This window comes from Megascapheus bottae, chromosome 15, assembly GCF_031878675.1.
Source record: "Megascapheus bottae isolate mThoBot1 chromosome 15, mThoBot2.hap1, whole genome shotgun sequence".
Taxonomy (NCBI): domain Eukaryota; kingdom Metazoa; phylum Chordata; class Mammalia; order Rodentia; family Geomyidae; genus Megascapheus; species Megascapheus bottae.
In genome coordinates this window covers 44,723,119-44,747,548 of record NC_143523.1, presented here as the reverse complement: position 1 = coordinate 44,747,548, position 24,430 = coordinate 44,723,119, and the positions used below count along the sequence as shown (strand labels likewise).

The 24,430-nt window shown below is 52.8% G+C and overlaps 1 protein-coding gene across 1 annotated transcript; it reads left to right on the top strand.

The window, feature by feature from the left end:
* The first annotated feature begins 883 nt into the window (after positions 1-883).
* On the top strand, positions 884-23,289 carry Spock2 (SPARC (osteonectin), cwcv and kazal like domains proteoglycan 2). The gene is made up of 11 exons (XM_090346505.1): positions 884-1,504; positions 13,838-13,846; positions 14,124-14,169; positions 14,410-14,524; positions 17,008-17,122; positions 18,990-19,101; positions 19,442-19,558; positions 20,687-20,905; positions 21,361-21,423; positions 22,561-22,698; positions 22,831-23,289. The coding sequence occupies exons 1-11, from the start codon at positions 1,313-1,315 to the stop codon at positions 22,974-22,976; spliced, it is 1,272 nt and encodes a 423-aa protein (XP_090202631.1). The 5' UTR covers positions 884-1,312; the 3' UTR covers positions 22,977-23,289.
* Positions 23,290-24,430: the final 1,141 nt, after the last annotated feature.

Below are 24,430 nucleotides of genomic sequence, written 5' to 3'. Positions count from 1 at the left end.
CCTTTGTGGTGTTTTTTTTTTTTTCTTTTTTCAAGATCGCAGCAGCCAAGTCTTTTATAGAAACACAATCTAGGTCTTGAGTCCCAAAAGTTCATTATGTTTTCTCCTGTCAAGTAATCTGTTTCCTCTTCAATTTATTTGTAATAGAAACCTCACCCCATTTCGGCTTTGATGCTGGGACTTTGCCTAGCCTCCAACCTTCCCTGCTGGAATGTCAACATATTTCTACAGGCAGTGACAAGGGTCTATTTTAACAAAAGCCTAAACACTTCCAATAAAACCAGCTCCCCCCCCCCCACCAACCTAAACCTTATCCTCCTCCAATGTCTGACCAAAGCCCATGTAAAGTCAAAACCATGAGCAAAGGTGCCTTTTCCAGATTTGCAGCCTCAAGGCAGATGAAATGACCAGACATGATAGCCTTTTAGGGTTGTCCTAGGAAGAGCTAACAAAAGGGGTGACAGCCCCTAAACGGCTGCTTGGGGAGGAGGACATCTGCCTCGGTTTCACCAGCCATTCAGTCGGTGCTCAGGCCTTGCCTTGAAAAGAGCATGCCGGGCTGGGGAGCAATAGTTCGGAGGCAGCCAGTTGTTATATGGCTTTTGTCTTAAGGAAGCCACCCATTACGGTAGAACCATAACTCCCGGGAAGCCAGCTGTCAGGGTTGTGGCTCCGGGGCCCCTTGGGGAGGAAGGGAGGGACAGGGGTGGGGGTGGGGGCAGAGAAGCAAGGGGAGAACGAAACTGGCCAGATTCCCTTTTAGACACCTGAGCCTGGTGTTTTTGTAACCAGAGTTTTTGCGTTTTCTTCCAGCCTGGTCTCTATCCACCCCTGGAGAGAGCGCCGGGCGGCAGCTCAGGATTCTGCTTACTTGATCTTCAGTCCCCTGAGCTCGGGGCTGGGCTGCGCTGGGCTGCGGCTGGCTGCTGGGGCGCTCTGATCCAGTGTTCCGCTTTGAAATCTACCCCCTCCTTTTTTTTTTTTTTTAAGCCAGGTATGATGATGTCAAACGTGATGCCGATGCTACAGTTACAGACACAGCCCCTGCTGGCGCAGCCTCTCTGATTCCACCCCCACCCCCCCGCCGCGGCCAGCACTGGGCTTTTTCAGACAAGTGCATCTCCTAACCAGGTCACATTTCAGCCGCGACCCACCCTCCGTCAGTCACCAGAGTCAGACCGCAGGAGGAGGGCCGAGGACCGCAGCCGCGCTCGCTTCGCCACCGGCCACCAGCGGCGGCCGGGTGGAGGGAAGGGCACAAGGGCGTTCCACCCGGGCAGGAGTCAATACCCCCGATCCGACCCCGACCACCATGCGCGCCCCGGGCTGCGGGCGCCTGGCGCTGCCGCTGCTGCTGCTCCTCGCGGCGGCCGCCCTGGCCGAGGGCGACGCCAAGGGGCCCAAGGAAGGCGAGACCCCCGGCAATTTCATGGAGGATGAGCAATGGCTGTCGTCCATCTCGCAGTACAGCGGCAAGATCAAGCACTGGAACCGCTTCCGAGATGTGAGTCGGAAGGGCGCCCAGGGCCGGGGTCGGGCCGGGGTGTGTGGGGGGGGGACGCAGAGACCCCGCGCGTGGCTGGGGGAGTGGGGAGCCCCTGCCGCGCGTCTCAGCAGGACAATTGCGACTGGAGTAAACAACGCCCGGAGAGTCCCAGCCCAGTGCTACCTCCCCTCCCTGTGTGCCCAAGCCCCCTCCCCACTATTTTGGGGATACCCCTCCCCCAGTCCCGTGCCGGCCCGGGTGAGTGCGGGGCGAGGGGCGCTCCTGGGGCGCGTGCGCTCGCCACAGGCTCTCCCTGCAGCTTGGGGACCCCAGTCCTGGCTGCCGCGGGGCCCCGACCTGCCCCCCCCTTCCTGCGGGCCGCCCCAGACCTGGTCCCAGCCGGGTGTGTGCTGCGGGGCTCCACGCACGGGGCGCGGGTCTGGGTGGGGCCGGCGGGGAAGGGAGCGCCTTCTCGCGTCGGGCCCTGTCGTCTCGCCCTTTGGGAGGGAGGAGGACGGGAGGAGCAGGGGTGTAAGCACCCGGGCTTTGAGTTGGGGGTTCCTAGCAGCCATCATAAGGGAAGCCGGTGGAAGGCGTGTCCATTATGGGGAGGGGGAGGCGATGGCGATGAAAATACCAGAGACCAACCTTCAGGTGAGCCCGGTCTGGGGGTCTCCTGGCCCAGGATCAACCTGGGAGAGGAGGGGGTGTTTCGGGGCGAGGGCAGAACGCACAGCCGAAGGGAGAAATCCCTAGCCCCTGGGTCCTAGGAGCTGGGTCTGGGGGTCCCAGCCAGACACCAGCCCAAAGCCCGGTTTAACCTTGGGCGGAACTTGGGGGGGGGGGGCAGGAAGGCTGGGAGGCGGCTGCCAGCGGGAGCCGCAGCGCTGTTTACCGCACCTGTAGATCAGCAGGGCCGCTCCGCCTCCGGGCCTGGGGGTGGCGAGGGTGGGCTGCTGCTGAGAAGGGAGGGCCAGGCTGGGCCCAGAGCTCCCGGGAGGCTGGGGGGGGGGGGGCGGGAGCAGGGCGGGGAGGGGCCGGATGTACTGGGGAGACGCAGCACCTCCGATCTGGCTTGTGCCTGGCCTCCGCCCTGAACCCCAGATAGCCACCCTGCAACCTGAGGCCTTACTCTGGGTTCCCCAGATTCCTTCATCAGACACGCAGTACCATAACCCCTCCACCATTCTCACTTGCTCTTCAGCCACAAACATCCACAAGTTCCTTAAAAATTTGTCTAAAACACACTCTCTACTGGAACACAGCCCCACGAGTCTTTGGGGAACATCGTGTTATGGTGAGAAAAGTCTCTGCTTTTTCCCTAGAATCAAACTCGCAGGTTGTAATTCCCAGAGGGAAGGAGCATGCATGCAGCCAGGTTGCCAGGCTGAGTGGCTTAGGACCACAGAAAGGGCCTTTTTAAAAATCTCCATCTTTGCCCCCCACCTTCTCAGAGCTGGTCCCACCAAGGGACCCAGGCTCCCATCAAGGCCTTCCCCAGGCACCTGCAGGCCCAAGCCAGATTAGCGCAGTCTCCCGCCGCTGCCTGGGCTGCAGGGCTGCAGCCCAGCAGTGAGGGGGCGGCGGCAGGCTGGCCCTTCCGGAAGAAATCCATGTGTCACTGGTCCAGGCCTCCCTCTGACTCGCTGGCTGTTAGATCCACGGAAATGGACTAGTGAAGGTCAGAGAGAAAAGAAATGCTTAATCAGAACAGTAAAGATTTAAAAATCTGATTCTTTCCATCTTCTTTCCTCCACCGGCTTTCAGAAACCACCCTGGTAGGTGAGAATACATGACTGACTACTTGACCCTAGATCAGAGCTGCCCACCTGTCTCTGTGTTAGTGCCAGCTCCTACCATCAGGAGGGAAAAGGGGTATCAGGTTTGAAATTCTGCAGAACCTGCCCTTGTAGGGTTCCTGGAAAGCTTTTAGAGCATGTGTTAATTGGGGGTGGGGTGGAGGAAAAGGATGCTTCAGGCTCTGGAATGGCAGATTCCCTGTAAAAGGACATCTTGACTGTGGGAGGACAGAGCTAGGGGAAGAAGTGGGACAAAGACTAGGCAAGAGGGCCTGGCCATGGGATTCTGTTGGTGGATTCTGTAGACAGTCAAAAAGAGGCTGTAAACTCGCACCCACTGTATTGCATAATTCTAGCAGTGTCACAAAGTGAATGGCGCCCCCTGTGGTTGTGCAGTGCTCAATGTACCCAGGCACTCTGCCAGCTCTACAGTTACTTCTCATCCTTCCTTTGCCAGTAGAGGGTCTGCTTCTTGCCCTAAGTACTGAAGACCTTCTTGTCAGGCACGGTAGCATCGTCTGTACAGACAGATGATTTTCCATCAGGCCCACTTCTTTGACGACATGAAAAGCCTGGACCCTCACAAGAGACAAAGGAATTTCTTTTGAACCCCTAAGGGATTGCCAAGCCCACCTTGAACCTCGTTCATAACCAGGCACAAGATGGCACAGGGCCTCCAATTTGCCAGGATGAGAAGGAAGTAAGAAGAAGGGGTAGGACTGTGGCAGTCAGTAGTGTGGTGAGAGAATGTCTCATTGAATAATTGGCAGAACTGAATGGGGAAGATGAGAAGGGGATTCGTGTTGGAGGGATCAGAAGAAAAGAGTCAAGGCAGCAGACTTAGGGCATTGCTCCATGAGGAAATGGTCAGAGGGTTTAGGAGGGATGTGGCTTAGCTTGCTTGCTTCTCTGAGCAGGATTATCAGAGAGGCAGGACTTGCCAGTTAAGTAATCCTCCCCTCCAGTAGGCACAGGGCTCTCATATCCTGTGCCTGATAGATCTTTTCTAATGCCCAGTGCTCTGTTGCCAGGGAGGAGATTCATGTTGGTGGGGATGGGAAGTTGTGGGCTGGATCTGGCTTCTTGGCTGCAAGGCCAGCTGCGGCCTGCCCTAGGAAGTCTCAGGCTTTTTTGAATCCTACTCCCCAATGCCCCATATCTCAGAACTGGCTTCCTGAAGAACTGGGCAGGACTTTGCTGCCATCTCTGGAACAAAGCACACAAGACACTTGAGAGAAGATGGCCAATTACACAGCATCTTCAGAGGAGGCTCCAAGGAACCTGATTAGGAAGTGCTGTTTTCCTTGGCTCTTTTCTCCTTTGCACTCCACTTCCATTAAGTTATAATTATATTTGTGAGTGTCTAGCCTAGAGGCACACCCAGAGGCACACAGGTAATCCATGTGGAATTGATCTTGGTTGTGAGCCCTTCTACTCCCACAGATTTCTTGTGCTTTTCAACAACCTATGAGACAGTTACTGACCTTTACAATCTGCCCATTTTATGATCAAAGAAACTAAGACCCAGAGAAATTAAGTAGCTTACCTAAGGATCAAGTATCAGAACTTGGATTCATTTTGTCTTGTTTGGAGGCTGGCTTTTGCAGAACCCAGAGCTTTGTGTGCACTAGGCAAGCACTCTGCTACTGAGCTATATCATTGGCTTTCCAGAGCTAGGATTTGAAGCCAGGGCATGAGAATTTAGTTTTAGTTTAGTTTTGTTTTTTTTCAGAGGCATGCTAGGCCTTATCTTTAGTGAATGTGGGAAGGAAGAGCAAACTCTCCTCCTGGATTATGGCCTATCAGTCTTCAAGGCTGTCCCAGATAGAACCAGTACCCCCTTTCCAGTACCTCACTGGAAAGGGGCCAAAGCACCAGTGTCTTTGGCAGCCTGCCACCAACCTGTTCCCCAGCCCAGTTTATCAATAACCAAAAGGCAATTCTCTCCCCTCCTGTATTACAAGGAATGCAGGGCCAGGGAAGCTCAGCCTGGATCTAGATTCCATCCATAGGATGCTAAGTACATCCCATTAAGCCCTCCGAGCCTTGGCTTCACTATGGAGGCATTTTGTATGAGGCTGGAGGTTATCCATGACAGCTGCACTATCCTTCATAGAAGACCACCAGGAGGGGGAGGGGGTGTGTGGCCCAGTGGTAGAGTGCTTAGCTAGCATGCACGAAGACCCAGGTTCAATTCCTCAGTACCATATACATAGAAAAAGACAGAAGTGGTGCTATGGCTCAAGTGGTGAAGCACTAGCCTTGAGAAAGCCCAAGGACAGTGCTCAGGCCCTGAGTTCAAGCCCCAGAACTGGCAAAAAAAAAAAAAAAAGAAAGAAAGAAAGAAAGAAAGAAAGAAAGAAAGAGAAAGAAAGAAAACCACCAGGGGGAGAGCTTCAATCCTGGAACTGCTGTCTGCATGCGGCTGTACATCTGAGACATGTATGCCAGGGACTTCAGGGTGATCCTGGGGGCTACCCCAGGGGTTATTATCCTCTGCTGGCTCCATATGATTGTCATGTTTTATATGAATACAAATAGGCCTATAACAAGTAAAAATCACAAGGGCCTCTTTGATGACCCCTTCCCATCTCCCTACTCCACACACGTAAACCAGTGTGGATGTGGGATGAACTATGCAGACGCTTATGTGGAAAGGTGGCTGCAAAAAAGAACCCAAAAGTGGGTCAGTGGGGACTCCATAGCTGGAGCTTGGAGAGGGCTTCCTCTCCCATCCGGTTTCAAACCCCTCTCCTCCCTGGGGATGGGCATCTCCAAAGCAGGGGAGCCTGGTGGCAGACTCTTGAAGCCCCAGCAGTACAAAGAGCCTGGGATAAGGGAGACAGGAGTACCTCAATGTCTAGAGGGGCTGCAGTGTGTTCCTTTGGTCTTCTCGAAGTCAGAGGGAATGGAGAGGTATCTGAGATGTGTGAGAGCCCCCCCCCCCCCGCCCCCGGGGCACAGGGAAAGTTCTCTGCTTCCATCCAATGAGAGGGCAGACTCGCTGTACAACCTCAGGCCAACCAGATGGCTTTTCTGAGTCTTAGATTCCCACTGATATAAGAAGACTAAAGAAAACAATCCAAAGAACCCTTGAGCATTTTTTGACTCCAGGAGGTTGCATAAGAGCCCTTTACTGCCCCTTGTGCCCCTCGCCCCCCATAGGCCAGGCAGCAAGACTTGGATTGATAAAGGGACTAGTTCTGAGATCTAGCCTCTTCCTCTTCTAAAGACATAGATTCCATCAAGGATTCTCTATCAAGATCTCCCCAGGGCACGGCGGCTCATGCCTGTAATCCTAGCTACTCAGGAGGCTGAGATCTGATGATCATGGTTCAAAGCCAGCTCAGGCACTAAAAAGCCCATGAGACTCTTATTTTCAATTAATCACCAGAAAACCAAAAGTGGCACTGTGGCTCTAGGGGCAGAGCTGGAGCCTTGAGCTGAAGAGCTCAGGGACAACACCCGAGTCCAGAGTTCAAGTTTCATGACCTACAAAAAAAAAAAAAAGATCTCCCCTAAATTTAATCCCTTCCCAAGGGCCTCACCTAATATATCTCATTGGGGATGAATCTAAGAGATGGTAACACAGATGGGCAGCTGTAATACAATTTCTGCTTGCATAGATGATGTGGGTACAGATCTAGGCATGGCTATAAATTTCAGTGTGTCCAGCCTTGGTGAGCAGACCTACACCCAGCAGCAATCCTTGAGATGAACCATCCTCCAACTCCCAGGGGCATAGCCAGCATTCTGTGAGTTTTAGCCTCTTTGGGGGGGAGGGGGAGTTCTTGGCCACAGACCCATTTTGGTACACAAAAGTGCTTATACTGTAGGTTTGAGTGTGTGTGTGTGTGTGTGTGTGTGTGTGTGTGTGTGTGAGAGAGAGAGAGAGAGAGACAGAGAGAGAGAGAGAGAGAGAGAGAGAGAGAGAGAGAGAGAGAGAGAGAGAGAGAGAGATTTCTCCATTGTTGAGTGATCAGAGCCCTTACTTGCTGTGTCTGAGGATAGTGCCTTCCCATCCACTACATAGGGTACCCGAGCCCCTAATAAGATCCCCAGAATGGGGGCTGGGCATTTGGCCTAGTGGTAGGGTGCTTGCCTAGCATGCACAAAGACCCAGGTTCCATTCCTCAGTACCACAAACATAGAAAAAAGCCAGAAGTGGTGCTGTGGCTAAAGTGGCAGAGCTCTAGCCTTGAGAAAGTCCAAGGACAGTGCTCAGGCACTTGTTCAATCCCCAGGATGGCAAATAAATACTGGGGGAAAAAAAGATCCCCAGAATGGATCCCATTCCATCATCCTCTAAGCCCCTCATCTCCTTACCAAGGAGCAGCACTGTGATTTCAGAAATGTGCATGGGGAAGATGCAGTGCTGAGATGACTATTTGGTGAGGGGAATTTTCTTTTCGTTCCCTAAAAGGCAGGACAAAAACATCTAGAATTCCAGTGTTCCCATTGTAGAATAAGGGAGTGAATGAGTGTCCTGCAGGCAGGCCCCTGTGCCCGAAGATCTGGGTCTGGGCATAGCAACCGCCCCCTTTCTCCCGGGACTAGAGAAGTCAGAGTTCCCTCTACTTAATCTGCTTACAAAGTAGGCCAGACACTCATCAGATCCAAGAGTGAGTACTCCCAGGGCCCCGGATGGAGAATATCATCCCCAAGGCAGAGCATCCTGCTTCATCCTACTCTCCTGGGAAAAGGGTCAACATTGTCCTTAGTACAGAGGCAGGCCAGGCGTGGCTTAGAGCTTCCTGAATTGCAACCTCCTGCCTCTTGCCCTTTGTCTTCCTTGGCATAGGTCAGAGGACACGAGGAGTGTGGAGTTGTTCAGGCTCCCAGTCACCCTTCTCGGTGTTCTCAAAATGGAAGAGCTAGGGAAGCAGAAGCATGGAGCCTCACAAACCCTCAGCCTTCAGCCCTCCCTTGTACCATGAAGAAAGAGCCCCCAAAGGGGCAGGCTTCACGGACCCCATCTCCTCTCAGTCTAATGTCTATCTACCACATATGCCCATGTTCTCTCAGAGATCATTGGATTGAACTCCTGATCCTCCCCACCCCCACCACACACACACACACACACACACACACACACACACACACACACACTACATAAGGAAAAGGGAGCCCCAGGCCCCTTCTCATCTCTGTTCTGTATGGGGTGCAGAACTCAACCAGTGACCCAGATGGCACTGGAGTCAAGAGGACGTTAACGAGGGCATACCTGAGCCCTGGCCCAGCTCCTGGTATGCAGAGGGTGATGATAAGTACACTTCTACCTCCAAGGGAAGGAGAGGCGGGGTTCCTTCTGCACGGACAACTGATGGGTTCTCCTTCTCAACTGAGAAGAGCCCTAGGTGGCCCCAGTTCACCCCTCCTGGCTCCATTCCTGGTAATTCTGTGAAAGGTGGGAGGACTCTTAACTGGAGTTCCCCTGCCCCTGGGCCTTCTCCAAGGGCCTGGGCTTCTGCACAGGCTCCAAGGCCTCAGAAATGAGGGGAAAACAATGCCAGGTATGGGGCCTCTCAGAACTTGGGTGAGGCTTGGCCCATGTCCGGTTTCCTCCCCCCTTTCAACTTCCTAAGCTTTAAAAGAAAAGAAAAAAAAGGTCATAGCATGATTATAAAAGCTGTGGTTTATTAAAGTCCCGATATGAACTTCTTTCTAGCCATGTGCACTGGGTGACTGTTCTCCTTGAGAGAACTTAAATCTTTGAGGCCCCTGTGACGCTGAGGCCACCCCTGCCCCTGCACTCTCTTCCAGTGTTCCCAAAAGCTCGGGACTCAGTGGTCCTGGCTTGTGACTTGGAATGTGGAGCTTCTTAGTTTGCAGAATGTTCTCTCAGGTGTGACACCCAGGCACCCTTTTCATTTTATAAACAAGGAAGTTGAGTCTACCTGGAGCAAGGTGAAGCTGGAACCCAGCACCCTGACTCTATCCTGGGGGGCTGAAAGCTTAGTCCACCCAACACAGCTTCCGAGGCAAATGGAGATCTGCCAGGGTGGCCTTACCCGGGTCAGGGCATTGCGGGGCTGCTCTTCCTTTGATCTGTGCCCTGACACATTTCTTGCCTCCTGTAGGTGGGGTAGCTGGGAGAGATTGGGTTCATTTGAGCTATGAAGTGAATGGATGATTCGGGTGCTAATTAAAATGACAGGAAGTAAACAGCTTCAGAAACACAGCATGTGCCCCTAAACCCACTAGGCCTGCGCACTCTATCTCTCCCCCAGCTTGGCGCAGTGGGCCTGTTTCCATAGCAACCAAGCTGAGCTGCAGAGATCAAAGCAGAAGATGGGTTAGCTCCAAACTCCCAACCAGGGGTGGTAACGAGATTTCTGGAAAGAGCCTAGAGGAAAGAGGCCCCCTCTTTCTCCTTTACCACCAGTCCTTCCTCTCTTGGCTGTGAGATTCCCTACACAGGGGCAGAAGTAGAGTTGATGTGGCAGGAGGAACTGTCCCTGGGACTTTCTCTCTCTGCTAACATTTATGGAGTGCTGGTTAGGGATTCTGCCATGCAACTCTTCATGAATCACTTAACATCTCTGAGCCATCAATTTTATGACTTGAGAAACAGGGATGGGATGATAGTAGTAAGATTCTCTTGGGGTTGCTGTAAAGAGAAAACAAGCCAGTAAGTGGAAAGTACTTAGTACAATACCTCCCTCAGGGTACTTATAAAGACATTAGCTATTGTTAGTAGTACTTTTACTATGTACTAGGTGTTAGGCAGGCGAGCACACGCACAGACAGACAGACAGACAGACACACACACACACACACACACACACACACACAGGTGTCTCTGCCTTCAAGGACTTGGCCATGTAAATGAGACAGTAGGAACCAGAAGCAGTACCGTCTCTAGGTGTCACCAGAGTAACAAGGCCCACTCAGCCTGGAGGATGACCAGGCGTGGATGGGGTTAGGAAAAGATGCTGGGTGTTGACGTATTGTGAACAGAGAAGAATCTGGAAGGAGTCTTACAGGCTGTGCAAGGACCTCACAGGCTGAACCATCTGTGGTGGATGCCGGGCTAGGCAGCCAGGCATGGCTGGATCTTGGGCTTGAGTGCTGGCCTTACTCAGGGCTGCCCACTTGGAAGCAGTGAGAAGCTTGGTCAGCGCTTGCCCGGGGAGATCAGTGGCATCAGACAGCACATAGGCATGGGGAGGTTTAAAAGTCGAGTCTGTGGGAGGGGTGAGGAGGGAGGAGACTTGACTGAGTGTACATGAGGAGTTGGGTTAGAGCAGACTTCTGGTTCTCATTCTCCTGAGCACCACTCTCCTTCTGGGGCAAGATGATGCTCCTGTATAAAGCAGAGAGACCTTAACACAAGTAGAGTAGGGAGGAGGACAGGAGGCCTGGCTGAGCTCTTCATCTGTCTTGTGACCCTCTAGCTAGTTGTTTTGTCTTTCTGTGCTGCAGTTTTCTTAAAAGCAAAATAAAACGATTATCTTTTGGTGATGTTGACTTAAAAAGATACTTCTAGAGGACTTACTTTAAAAAAACATTAAGAATTAAGTGTGGCATTACATACCTGTAATCCCAGCACTTGGGAGGATACGAGAAGAGGATCCAGAGTTCAAGGCCAAACTTGGCTATATAGTAAGATCCTATTTATAATAACAACAAAAAAGGAAGACAGGAAGAAAGATTTAATACAAGTATTCATAAAGTCCAGATGGGTTTTTTTCTTTTTTTCTCATGTATTTGCTCTGTGATTCTCTGTTAGCTTAGAACTCGGGGTCCTAACCCATTTCTCTTCTGGCCTGATTGTAGGCTCAGGGCTTTGGTGATGGGCTCCCCAAATACCCATCTGTCAGGTGAGTGGATCACAGAGGACCCAGAGTAAAAGCAGTCAGGTGCCCTGTTCCCCCAGAAAACCTGGGCGTCCTTGTTGGGCCATTTCTCCCAACTGCTAATGAGTCCACTTGGGTGCCATAAATAGAGACTGCCGAAGGAAAAGGCATCATTCTCACTTTCTAACAGACACCTTTTCCAGCTTATGGATGGTGCCAGCCTCATCTGACCTCAAAGGACCCTAATGTGTCCCTAGCTTCAGCTTAGATGAGCCATTCCCATATGGCCCACAGGATGTCCTCACTGCCACTCCTCTTTCCTCCCACCCCACCCCCACCCACTGCTGGACTTTGCTGCCCCTGTAATGGCCTCTCTCTTCACTTTTCCAGGACTCCCCATCTTTCACCTTTCTCCTCCATTTTCTCCATCTGACTCTGGTATCTTGCTGCCATACAGCTTTGACTTATGGAGGGCTTCACTGAACAGTGCACGAGGATAGGTGCTGTGTACAAGTTGGCCAGGAAAGCCAGTATCCTGGGCAACTCCAGGGCCTCCTCTCTTCCTCCTCTGTCTGGCTGTTTCTACTGACCTGAGAGTGCAAGTCCCAGGATCCAGAACCACCCAGCTCTCACCATCCCAGCACCTCAGGGAGGTGGCAGTGATGGCAGAGGACAGAAACATCCTGCCTCAAACATCCCTGTTCCCACCTACTGGGCCTGACAATGAACGTGGAGACACAGACCCTGTCACTCTGAGTCTGGGAGGAGGTTTCTCTTGCTGCTTCTGGGTTCTTAGAAGTTCCACAGTGCCCCCTCCCCCCACCCTTAACTAGAAAGTCAGAAGTCTTTGGTCTTGACCTTTGAGAGTCTAGTTGGTGCAGAGCCCTGGGGAGGCTGCAGGAAGAAGCCACGGGTGACCAGAAGCCACCGGTGACCGAAGTGTGGCGATAAGCAGATTTAAAGGCCCCTAGAAGGCACCCTAGGTCCAGAGGTGCCTGGAAGGAAGGCCCCAGGGCCTTCCCCTCCCCATTGTACCTGCCCCAGAGGGGCGTGTAGGCTATAAACCACACATCAGGGCAGCCCAGGGAAATGGATCCACACCTGTCTTTTGGTACTCAGCCATTTCCATCTTCTTTGGGATTACAGGGTCTTGCTAGATAACCCTGGTCCCTCCCCACTCTCCCTGCTACCTTATAACTTCATCCCTTCCCTTCCTTAGGGAAGGGTGGGGGCAGATGGAGAGATCCCAGCATGATGGAGGGTAGCATCAACTTTTGCCCCAACCCTGTAATCCTGACTTCAGCCACAAGGCCTTTCCCAATCTCTGCTTTCCATCATCAGATACACAACCCCTTTCTCCTTTCTCCTTAAGTGTTCCTGGAGAAAAGACAAGATCTAGATCTGGACTGGCTTCCTTTGGTCTCAGAAAATGGGGGCATCGTGCCCCATATGGAGGTACCTCAGGGATCCTGAGAGTTCAGCTCTGGGCATTGGGCTGAAGAGTGCAGATTCTCCCAGAATGCCACCCTGCAGCCTTCTTCTTGCTTGCTCCTGCGTTCCAGTTCTTCAAGACATTTGGCTGTTTGGACATGATCTAGAAGTTGAGTGCGGTCAGAGCCAAGGGGGAGGGAAAGGCCAAATGTGGGAGATAGAGATAGAGAGCCAGGAAGAAGACTGAGAGAATGGGAGGGGTAGACAAGCCAGCACAAATGGAGAGAGGACCCCCTCCAAGAGGACTCTGCCTTCTCTTGCCCTCCTTCCTCCTCTCCTATTCCATCTCTTGTTGCCCTCTCTCCCAGTGAAGAGGCAGGAAGTCTGAGCCAGTGTGAAAACTGGAGGCTGCTCACAGAAGTGGGTTTTGTTACTTCATTTCTGGATTAAAAACCATCTGTCGTTGTGAACTACACCCAAGCGTCCCTGTATTCACGTGCTGCGTGTGCATGTGTCCATATCCCCACTTGAAGGGATGTGTGTGCACACCCATGGGCATGCATGTGGGTACCTGGGCCTGTCCCCACATACATGTGTGCACATAACATATACTCACGTTCACACCTGTTAAGTATAGCTGCCTCAGTGGGAACAAACAGCAAAGTCTCTGCTGGGTACGAGAGGCCTGGCTTTGTGACAGTTGGGCCTGAGCCTGGTTATTTTCTATCTCTGGGCTTTGTTGGGTGGGTGGGCAGGGGCTTGTCTACTTGAAAGGTAGGGAGGGGATGGCCCAAGTGATCTTGGAGAGCCTTTTGGGGTTTCTCTCACTGAGAAGGTAAGGTAAGCCATTGGTGTACCAGCTGACTTCCGAAGAAAGAAAGGAAGTTTTGCCCCCAAATCATCAGTCCTCCTGCAGCTTGGAGAGGGCCCTTCCTCTGCTCAGGTGTCAGAGGGGGACCTGATCAGGAAGGGTCCCTGGTGGGAGAGAGGGCACCTCATTTCTGGGAACACCCAGGGCACCAGCGTGAGAAACACTGTTCCCAGGTCGTAGGGGCCCTCTCACATCTGGCCTGGGGTTGGGCTGGGCTAGAGTGTGCTGTCTTCAAAGCTATGGGCCCCACCCTACCATTCCCAGGCTGGCCTTACATCTGTGATGAGCTGTAGAAGAACCGGCCTCTAGCTGGAGTCCCTAAGGATCAATGAAAGGCCATTGTGCCACATGAGGGCAGGGAGGCCCTAGGGTAGGCTTCACACTGAAGTCCCCTCTCTCTGCTTTTCTCCCCTTGCTCATTTTTGGTGGCCTGCTGCTGTCTGATCTCCAGGAGGTAGAGGTAAGCACTGTATAGACCTGTGGTCTATGGCCTCACCCTGATTTCTCTTCCCCTGCCCCCCAGGGTGGGTGGGGAAAGGCTGTGAAAGGTTCTAGACATTGGGGGTTAGGAGATCAAGGTGTTGGAGAGGAAGCTGGCAGGTCAGGGTGGACAGAAGTTATTTGTGTAGAGAAGTAATGGCCCGGGCTTCTCCTGTCCTGGGCCCTGCAGTTAAGCCTTGGCTCTGGGTTGTGACTCGGCCCTTCTCTTTCCCCTGTCCCCCTCTGTCTGTGTCTAGGATGACTACATCAAGAGCTGGGAGGATAATCAGCAAGGAGATGAAGGTAGCATGTCTCTCCTGCCCTCCATGTTGGGTGGGGGGCAGGGAGGAAGAAACTAACACCAAGAAGACATGGAGCCAGCAGTCACATCCTGCCCTTGGCCTGGTGTTTCCTGATCATCCAGGCCCTATGGGAGTGGGAGATGGGACTTAGAGGCAGGAGCTCTGGTTACCAAGGGCTTCTGGAAGGAAGGAGCTCCTGAGTGCCCCTAGGTGACCAGGGTCCTGCCTCGTGTTCCCAAAGCCCTGGATACCACCAAGGATCCCTGCCAGAAGGTGAAGTGCAGCCGCCACAAGGTGTGCATTGCCCAGGGCTACCAGCGAGCCATGTGCATCAGCCGGAAGAAGCTGGAGCACAGGTGAGGAGTGTGGGGCAGAGACCTGGGGATAGTCAGAGGGCAAACGCTATGTTGACCTGATCAATACAGCGTTAGACTGCTATTGCTGCAGAGTATATTATCCAATACAAGGCTTAAAGCAACAGAGTACGTCATCTCCCCAGTGTCTGAGGAGCGGAAGTCCAGGAAGGCTTCTGGTAGGTGGTTCTGGCTTCGGATCTGTCACAGGTTGTAATCACAACGTTGGAAGTGTCTGAAAACTTGACTGCAGACTAGAGAGTCCATGTCCAGGTTGTTACAGCTGTGGATTGGAGCCCTCAGTTCCTAGCTGCTGAACTTCTCCTGCTGGTGACAACTTAGGAGACTGAGATGTGAGGACTATGGTTTGAAGACATGAAGACAGCCCAGGCAGAGGAGTCAATGAGACTCTTATCTCTAATTAACCACCCAAAAGCTCCAAGTGGAGCTATAGCTCAAGTACTGGAGTGCTAGCATTGAGTAAGAAAGTTAAGGGACAGTGCCCAAGCCCTGAGTTTAGGTCCTAAGACTAATACACATGAGAGAGTGGGGGGTGGAGAGAGAGAGAGAGAGAGAGAGAGAGAGAGAGAGAGAGAGAGAGAGAGAGAGAGAGAGAGAGAGAGAGAGAGAGAGAGAGAGAGAAGGGAGGGAGGGAGGGAGGAAGGATGGAGTATCTTCACAATATGATATCTGGCTTTCAGTAAAGTGAGTCATTATAGAGAGAGCAAAGAGGAAGGAAGCCACATTCCTAGGCAGCGATTACCAAGCTTCTTTCTGGGCCTGACTGTGTGTCTAAAGCAGTTGAGTTGGACTAGATAAGTTGAGGTTCCTTCTAGTTCTGGCATGCAGTGACTTCATTCAAAGCTGTAGTTACAGCTGGGCTCACGCCTATAATCCTAGCTACTCAGGAGGCTGAGATCTGAGGATCATAGTTCAAAGCCAGCCTGGGCACCAAAGTCCTTGAGACTCTTATCTCCAATTAACCACCAAAAAACAAAGTGGCACTGTGGCTCAAGTGGTAGAGCAATAGTCTTAAGCTAAAGAGCTCAGGGACAGCACCCAAGCCCCAAGTTCAAGCCCCACAACCACCAACCCCAATACCAACACCAACAACAAAGAGGTTGTAGGAGCATGGCCTAGTGGTAGAGTGCTTGCCTAGCATGCATGAAGCTCTGGGATCGATTCCTCAGTACCACATACACAGAAAAGGCCAGAAGTGGTGCTCTGGCTCAAGTGGGGTAGAATGATAGCCTTGAGAAAGCCCAAGGATAGTGCCCAGGCCTTGAGTTCAAGCCCACGTACTGGCAGAGACAGAGAGACAGAGAGACAGAGGTAGCTGCTGAGCTCACAGAGGAAGAAGAGGTTGAGGGCATTTGAACAGGCCTTTGTCCAAGGACAAGATGTTACCTGGCAAATGCTAGTAGCTACTCAGAAAACTGAGATCAGAGGATATCTGTTCAAAGCCAGGCAAGGCAGGAAAGTCAATGAGACTCTTAACTCCATTTAACCACCAAAAACCTGGAAATGAAGTTGGGCTCAAAAGCACCAGCCTTGAGTGAAAAAGCTGAGGGTTAATACTCTGGTCCAGAGTTCAAGCCCCAGTATTGGCACATATACCCACATACACAAATGACTGTACCTGACTCCAAGATCTCTGCAAAAGATTCTTCTTCCCTTTCATTTCTCTTGAATCTTAGAAGCCCAGATTTGGGGTTGCAATCTTAGGCTCCTGCAGGGCCTAGCAAAGAATGACATTCATGAATTTGGTGCTTGGCATTCTAGGTGGCACAGTCCAGGTAAGATGGGGTCAGGTGCTTTGGGAACTGGCCCATTAGGGCTATATGGTAATACAGAACCTGGTTTCATCTTGTTTTTCTACAGAAGGCTAGGAACCAAGGTTTTCATGCAAACTCTCCATTTTGAAAATGTTGATGAATCCAGGCGCAGTGGCTCAGGCCTGTAATCCTAGCTACTCAGGAGGCTGAGATCTGAGGATCATGGTCCAAAGCCAACCTGGAACAAAAGGACCTGAGACGCTTATCTCCAATTAACCTCTGGAAAATGGGAAGTGGAGCTTGACTCAAGGGTAGGGCAGTAGCCTTGAGCTGAAGAGCTCATGGACAGCACCCAGGCTGAGTTCAAGCCCCATGACCCACCAAAAAAAAAAATCGGCAAGTCAGGGAGGGTAGTTCAGGCAGAGAGTGGTCAGACAGAACAGATCAATGGAGCGGATATGGCCTGTGGCCAATGGTTTGCAGTCTCTGATTTGGAGTGATTTTCCACATAAGTGTCTTTGCTCCTCTGAAGGCTTTGCTGCTGAAGGCCAAGCTGGGGTCTGTGTCCTGTGGAGGGTCTGGCCAGGGACAGGATGAAGGTGGACAGAAGTAGAGGCAGGTCTGCTAGAAATTGCTGGTCAGATTTGTATTGGAATGGCTCTCCTATCCCTGTCTCATTTGGCCTCCTTATTCTCCCCACCCCTTCCATAGGATCAAGCAGCCCACCGTGAAACTCCATGGAAACAAAGACTCCATCTGCAAGCCCTGTCACATGGCCCAGCTTGCTTCAGTCTGTGGCTCTGATGGCCATACTTACAGCTCGGTGGTAAGGAGACTTTGGCCCCAGGGTGGGTGGAGGATGTGTCTAAGGACATAGGAAATAGAAGGATAGCTCAGTTGAGGCCTCCCAGAGTTTCCCTCCCCCCATTCCCATTATACCTATAATATAAGCCAAACAGTCTGGGCAGTACATTCAGTGCAGCACATAGGAAGGACTTTAGTAGTAGTCCTGGCTAGGGAGACCTGATGGAGCCAGACTCTGCCCTTGACCTTGGGCAGGGAACAGGCTTGGGGAAGGAATGGGAAGAGACATGTGGTAAGTATAATAGAGTGAGGCAGGGGCCTCAGGAAATTACCATGTATGAGTCCTCTGGAAGGAAGCTGCTCTGCCTTCTAGTTGCTCAGAGTGAAGAGAGGATAGACAACTTCCACACAGGGGCATGGCGTTCACCAGCCAGCAGGGGACACTCTGGGCAAGAAGGCATAATCCCCCACGAGAAGTTCAGGTGGGGAAGACGGTGGATCAGGGGAACAGATTCCCATTTTATAGGGGTTATGTGAGGGTGAAATGAAATTATATTTTTAAAAGCATTTCATCGACTTCAGAGCAGCACAGAAACACAGGTGTGATTATGAATGCTTCTGTGAACAGCTAGAAGTTGGGACTTCATGCTGTTTGGTAGGCACTGACTCTTGGGCCAGCAAAGGTTGGGTCTAGGGGGAAAAGAAGCCCTTTTGGGGCTGCAGACATAGGAGTCACCAGCTGTGGTATGGATTGAAGTTCCTGAGGAAACCAGTCAGGGGAGCAGGGAGGAGAAAGGAGCAAGAGGAGGCCAAGGTCAGAGGCTGCTCAGCAAGGGAGGCGGGAAGGGCATGAAGGAGTGGAAAGAGGAGAGTTCTTGTCTCTAGCAGGGTGTGGGCAGGAAGCTGTCTGTCAAGGTCATGCTATGCAGGAGGCAAGAGTCTTGAATTGGTCTGGCTTCCACCCAGTCCTGTGGCCCTGGGCCCGGTACCAGGACTCCTCAATCTTCTCTCATGAGTATGAGAAACAAGAAAAACACAATCCTCTCTCACAGAGTTGTCTGTTGGAGACAGAGGAGATAGCATTGTGAAGAGCCACTGTGACGTACTTGGCTGTAGGGCCACCTCGGAGAGCAGATAGAATCAGGAAGGTCACCTTACCTGCAAAGAACAACAGCCTCTCTTAGAAACTGGCTACAGCCAGTGTGGGGCAGAGACTTAGAAAGTCAAAGGGAAGCTGAGCACTGCTGGCTCATTCTTATAATCCTAGCTACTTAGGAGGCTGAGATACGAGGATTTTCGTTTGAAGCCAGCTCAGGCAGAAAAGTTTATGAGACTCATATTTCCAACTGACTACCAGAAAACCACAAGTGGTACTGTGGCTCAAAGTGGTAGAGCACTAGTCTTGAGCAAAAGAGCTCAGGGGCAGTGACCAGGCCCTGAGTTCAAGCCCCCAAACCAAAAAATAAAAGCAAAAGGAAGTCCAGGAGGATGGCTGTTCAGAGAACACTGGATGAGCCCACGGATGAGGCTGTGAGAAGACCATAAAGGAAGGCCCAAGAGCCTTGAGGGGTTAAGGGACTGTGGCAAAGAGCAGGACAAACCATAAGAGCCAAAACAGGGGAGTGGGGGTGGGATGAAGGGTGGCGGCTGGTGCAGGGTGGGGCTCATGACAAGTCTTCCATAGCTAGACCTGCTCCTATGGCCCCGTTCCTGGGCCTGTTGTCCCTCACCACTGGGCACCCTTGGTCAGCAGAGGTGACAGGAAGGCCCTTCCCTGCCATTCACTGGGAAGGCAGATGTGCCAGCTGTGGTGGGAAGTCTGAGAGGGTCCTAGGTACAGAATCCATGGTGACCCCCCCACATCATCCAGCCTGGCTTTTCTTGTGCAGTGTAAGCTGGAGCAGCAGGCGTGTCTGAGCAGCAAGCAGCTGGCCGTGAGGTGCGAGGGCCCCTGCCCCTGCCCCACAGAGCAGACCACCTCCACCGCGGATGGCAAGCCAGGTAACCAGTGTGGATGGCAGGCCCTGCCACGGCTGCTGGGCACCTCCTTCAGAGTTCTAGGATAGTACCAGGCTTGCACTGAGGAAAGGACTACCCGAAAGGCCTGGGGCACCTGTGGGCTCAGGGGCTCTAGTTCACATGGAGCTGGAGGCTGGGGCCAGTCAGAGCCAGAGCCAGAGCCTGGTTGTGCTTTCAGTACTCAGAAGTGATGGGGAGGAGGAAGCCAGGAGAGGCCGGGAGAGGAAGCCCCTGATTTCCCACTTCCCTCCCCTGCGGCTTTCTGGGCCAGCCATTTCACACTACATTCAACCCACATTCCCCTTTGTTCCTCCCACTGCAGAGACTTGCACGGGTCAGGACCTGGCTGACCTGGGGGATCGGCTGCGGGACTGGTTCCAGCTCCTTCATGAGAACTCCAAGCAGAATGGCTCAGCCAGTGGTGCTGGCAGCCCGGCTGGTAACAGAGCTGGTGTTCTACTTGTGGGGAGGAAGAGAGGAGAGGGGACAACCTGTGTTTCTCCCTGCCCCACCTTGAATCTGTGAAATGGGCCCCAGAAATGCTTAACTCCTGGAGAAAGGGTTGAATGCCCATCATTAGATCTCATCCCAGAGTAGGTAGGATTATAGGCATGAGGCACAGGTACCAGGCTAAGAAGGACTTCTTAATCTCCATGAAGGAAGTTCTGCCAGTCCTCAAATGTTTTTACTTGCTAAGAGCAAGTAAAGCATTGCAGATGTGATATAGTGGTACAGCACTCCCCTAGAATGCATGAGGCCCCGAGTTTGATTCCTAGCACTGAAAATTCTGATGAGCTTTGAAAACCATTTTTTTTTTTGGCCCTGACTGGGGCTTGAACTGAGGGCCTTGGACTCTCCCTTAGCCTTTTTGCTCTACCACTTGAGCCACTCCTCCATTTCTGGTTTGTTTGGGTTCTTTTGGTCGGTTGGTCTTGGGACTTGAACTCTGGGCCTGGGCATTGACCCTGAGCCCTTCAGCTCAAGGCTAATGGCTTGCCCCTTGAGCCACAGCACCACTTCTGGTTTTCTGATGGTTAATTGAAGATAAGAGTCTCACAGATGTTAGTACCCAATCTGGCTTTGAACCTCAATCCTCAGATCTCAGCCTCCTGAATAGCTAGGATTACAGGCATGAGCTACGGGCATCTGGCTTGTTTGATTTTGCTGGATAATTGGAGATAAGAGTCTCTCAGAAATAGAAGAGGTAAACTTATTAAACCCATTAGGCCTGCTTTAAAAAAAAGAGTTTCTCAGATTTGTCTGTCTGGGCTAGCTTTGAATTGGATCCTCAGATCTCATCCTTCTGAGTAGCTAGGATTACAGGTGTGAGCCAGGCATTGGTGTCTGGCTCAAAACCAGAATTTGAGTGGTTTAATCGCTCAAAATCATTCCTGGGTTTCAGGAAAGGAAGGATTTGGGGCTATATTTGAATTTCTCAACCCCAAGTTTAGACTCTGGGCTACTCTGACCCTGAACAGAGAGAGGGGCAAGGGCTGAGAAAGCGGATGAGCAGGAAGGATGGTGGGACCGATGAGAGAATATGGCTAACCTCTGATCGTCTTCCCAGGGCTGGACAAGAGCCTGGGGGCCAGCTGCAAGGACTCCATTGGCTGGATGTTCTCCAAGCTGGATACCAGTGCTGACCTTTTCCTGGACCAGATGGAGCTAGCCGCCATCAACTTGGACAAGTATGAAGTCTGCATCCGTCCCTTCTTCAACTCCTGTGACACCTACAAGGATGGCCGAGTGTCCACCGCCGAATGGTGCTTCTGTTTCTGGAGGGAGAGTGAGTGTGGCCCCAGCCTCTGGCCCACTTTCCCCCAGCTGCAGGCTCTGTTGGGAATTTGCTTGGACCCAGGACCTTCCCAGCCCACCTATTCCCTGCTCTCTCTCAGGGCCTCTGTTCTAGAGTCCAGAGAAGCCAGCACTTACCTGCTCGGATTGTGTGGGCCTTGAAGCTAATGCACTCCTGGAGGCCTTTCTAAAGTATTCCATCTCCAACACCTCCGAGACCCCGGGTCTCGGATCCTCGGCCCATCCCACAGCCATCATGGCTTCCCACAATTAAAGACTGGATATTTTCATCCTACAAAACTTCATTAAGGGAATGGGGACCTTAGAGGGACTACTGCCACCCCAGGGTGGCCCCAGAGTCTTTCATTTTGCATAGGTCCTGCCAAGGCTCCAAGCTTTGGGAGGATCCCTATGCCTATCAGCCCTGAGGCTCCTCTCTCCCCACAGAGCCCCCCTGCTTGGCAGAGCTGGAGCGCATCCAGATCCAGGAGGCTGCCAAGAAGAAGCCAGGTGAGGGGGCGCTGTGCAGACAGGGAGGCAGGGACTTTGCTGAGCATCCCTGAGGAGAGGGGCGTGATGCAGCCCAGGGGAAGCCCTGCCCGGAATGACTGAGGAAAACATTTGTGGGTTGCTCCCTCAGTAAGTGTTTTAAGCATTCATTACCTGAGAATCCAGGCTGGGGCGGGGAGGGGGGGGGGGCTGGGAGGCTGAGAGAGCTGAGAGCTGTCCATTCATGTCAACTCAGCAGATGTGAGGCTCCACTCCTGGTGGGGATGCTCACCAGATTCTAAACAAACACCCTCAAATACCTCCAAGAAACAAAACAAGCCCACCCCAGGTCAAAACGAATACTCCCCGAGAGGCCCTCTACCAGCCTGGCTTGGGAAACACCCAACATACAAACTGACATATCCAGAAAGACAGCACTGTCAGCTGAGACCCAGCATGTGGATGGAAGCTGTCGGAGTCTGGTGTCTCAGAGAAGACCCAAGGAAGGAGAATGAAGCAGACAAGTTCAGAGTCAAGGGCAGGGGAAAGTGTGAGGTTCTCAGAAGCAGCTGGAGGGAGATAACAGTTAAGAGGACAGAAGTCTGAGAGGCAAGTCACAGGAGGCCTTGTAGCTTTTTGAGAGTGGCTCACATCAGGCTGGGTGGATAATGCTAGACGCTTAAAAGCCAGCATGGGAAGCAGCATTTGCTGGGCTAACTGTAGGCCCAGTGGCCTCTGGGGGGCAGTGTGAATTGCATGTCTGCCAAGAAGCACTCAGGTTTCCCACCCTGTGACCTGATTACCTGTGTATGCTTCTCCCCCACACCCCCAGCCCATCTCTCTGAAGGTAGCTGATGGGCTGACAGGAGAGGAACAGTGAACAGGTACTGAGGACCACTGTGTGTCTGATTCAGAAGGGCTGGGAAGGGAAGGTTAGGTCAGCCAGGCCAAAGGGGAAGGGGGACGGGGATGGAGAATGATGGCTTTGGGAGCAGGTTTAAGGCAGTGGGTTTCTTGACCAATCAGAAGGGCTAGAAGGAGAAAGCCTGAGCATCTGGGGTTGTGGCTGGTCAATACCAGGCTGGCTGGACCTGGGGCTGTTCACATGCAAGGCTCTGGGACTCTGGCTCTGACCTGGAGGGGTCCTGTCCCACGCAGGCATCTTCATCCCGAGCTGTGATGAGGACGGCTACTACCGCAAGATGCAGTGTGACCAGAGCAGTGGTGATTGCTGGTGTGTGGACCAGCTGGGGCTGGAACTAACAGGAACCCGTACTCATGGGAACCCCGACTGTGGTAAGTTCTGGGGTGGCCAGGCCTCCTGAGGAACTGGGCCTATGAGGGCCTGTGCCCGCCCCCACCCCAATCTGAGGGGGTGAGAGGTGGCCAGTCGGATCTGTACCCATCCTTGCTTTGTTCCCCTCACAGATGACATCGTGGGTTTCTCAGGGGACTTTGGGAGTGGTGTCGGCTGGGAGGATGAAGAGGAAAAGGAGACAGAGGATGCAGGCGAGGAGGCCGAGGAGGAAGAGGGCGAGGTGGGCGAGGTGGACGACGGAGGCTACATTTGGTAGATGGCCTCCTGAAGCCGTGGCAGGCCAGGGTGCCAACGGCCAGGGAAACAGGCAAGCAGAAACCTAGACGGCAGCAGGCAGCTTAGCAAATGGATCCGGAAATTAGCAGGAAGGACCTTGCCTCCAGCGGGGCCAACTGGATGTGTGCATGAGTGCATGGCTCATGTGTCGCATGTATGGCTAGGATGGATGAGTGTGTTTGTGTGTGTTGTGTGTGTGAGAGCGAATGATGAGCTGACAAACATGTTCTTGATCGACAGTGCCCCTGGCAGTCACACCCAAAGCCCTCTCAGCCTCCTTCTAATTTTTCCTTTGCATTACATACACATACACACACACACACACGCACGCACGCACGCACGCACGCACGCACGCACGCACGCACGCACATGCACATACAGAGTTCCACAGCCCCCCTCTAATACCCTGGGTACCCCTTCCGCCTCAGCCAGTCCTGCATCTCACCCTCTTGCTTCTGTAAAGGTCCAAGGTTGGGTGGGGGGAGGTTGGAAGTTGCCTAATACTGGAGCCTCTCAAAGTTGGGCCTGCTTGGTGCGACCTCACCTCCCCAGGTTCAGATGAGGACACTGTGCTGAAGGAACGCCCAAGAACCAGAAGACAAAATACCCAAACTCCTAACCCAAGCCAGCAAGACCAACGTGGCCAAGGGGGAGCTGGGCAGAGACAGGGATCTCTGTGAGGATTTATCCAGTTGCCCAAGCTTTCCCCCCTTTTTACACCCAGCTTCTGGCCCCACCCCCGTTCACCTCAGGTTCCGGGAACCTGAGGACCAGGTGCAGTAGGTACATGCCCATCTCTCCCTTGGCCTCCTAACTAAATGCCCCCCTCCTGCCCAGGCCAGTCCCCAAACCCTCTAAAAGTAAACAAACTGTCAGGGGTGCCCTGGGCTGTCCCCTACCCCTGGGGCTCTCTCTGCCCCCGAGTATCCCAAGGGCTGCCCTAGGAGAACAGCTGTCCTAAGCCTTGTAGTGTGGAAGAGAAGTCTAATGATTCAGTCAGAGGGGACAAAATGGGGAGGCCACCCCTCACTGTGCCCCCAAAGCCCCTGATCAGGTGCAAGGTCTTCTTGCCCAGATATCAACATGCCCCGTGGCTTTGGTTGCATATTTGTTGTTTTTTCCAGCCTCCTCCCTCAAAACCATTCCTTAATGGAGAATTTCTCACCTGGACTTGGACCTCTGATGCCCTTTGGTGCATTGAGAATGGTGTGTGTGTGTGTGTGTGTGTGTGTGTGTGTGTGCACATGCCTGGGAGTGTAAGGAGGGCCCCCCTGTGTGCTGGGAGGAAAGTGACCATGTGGGATCCGTGTGGTGTGGCTCCCCCCCCCCCCGCAAGGCCCCCAGCCTGGCTCTCCCCAGCCTGGCTCTCCCCAGATGCATCTCCTGCATCTGCTGAGCTGAGTGAGCATCTGTGGATGTTAGGAAAGAGCCCCA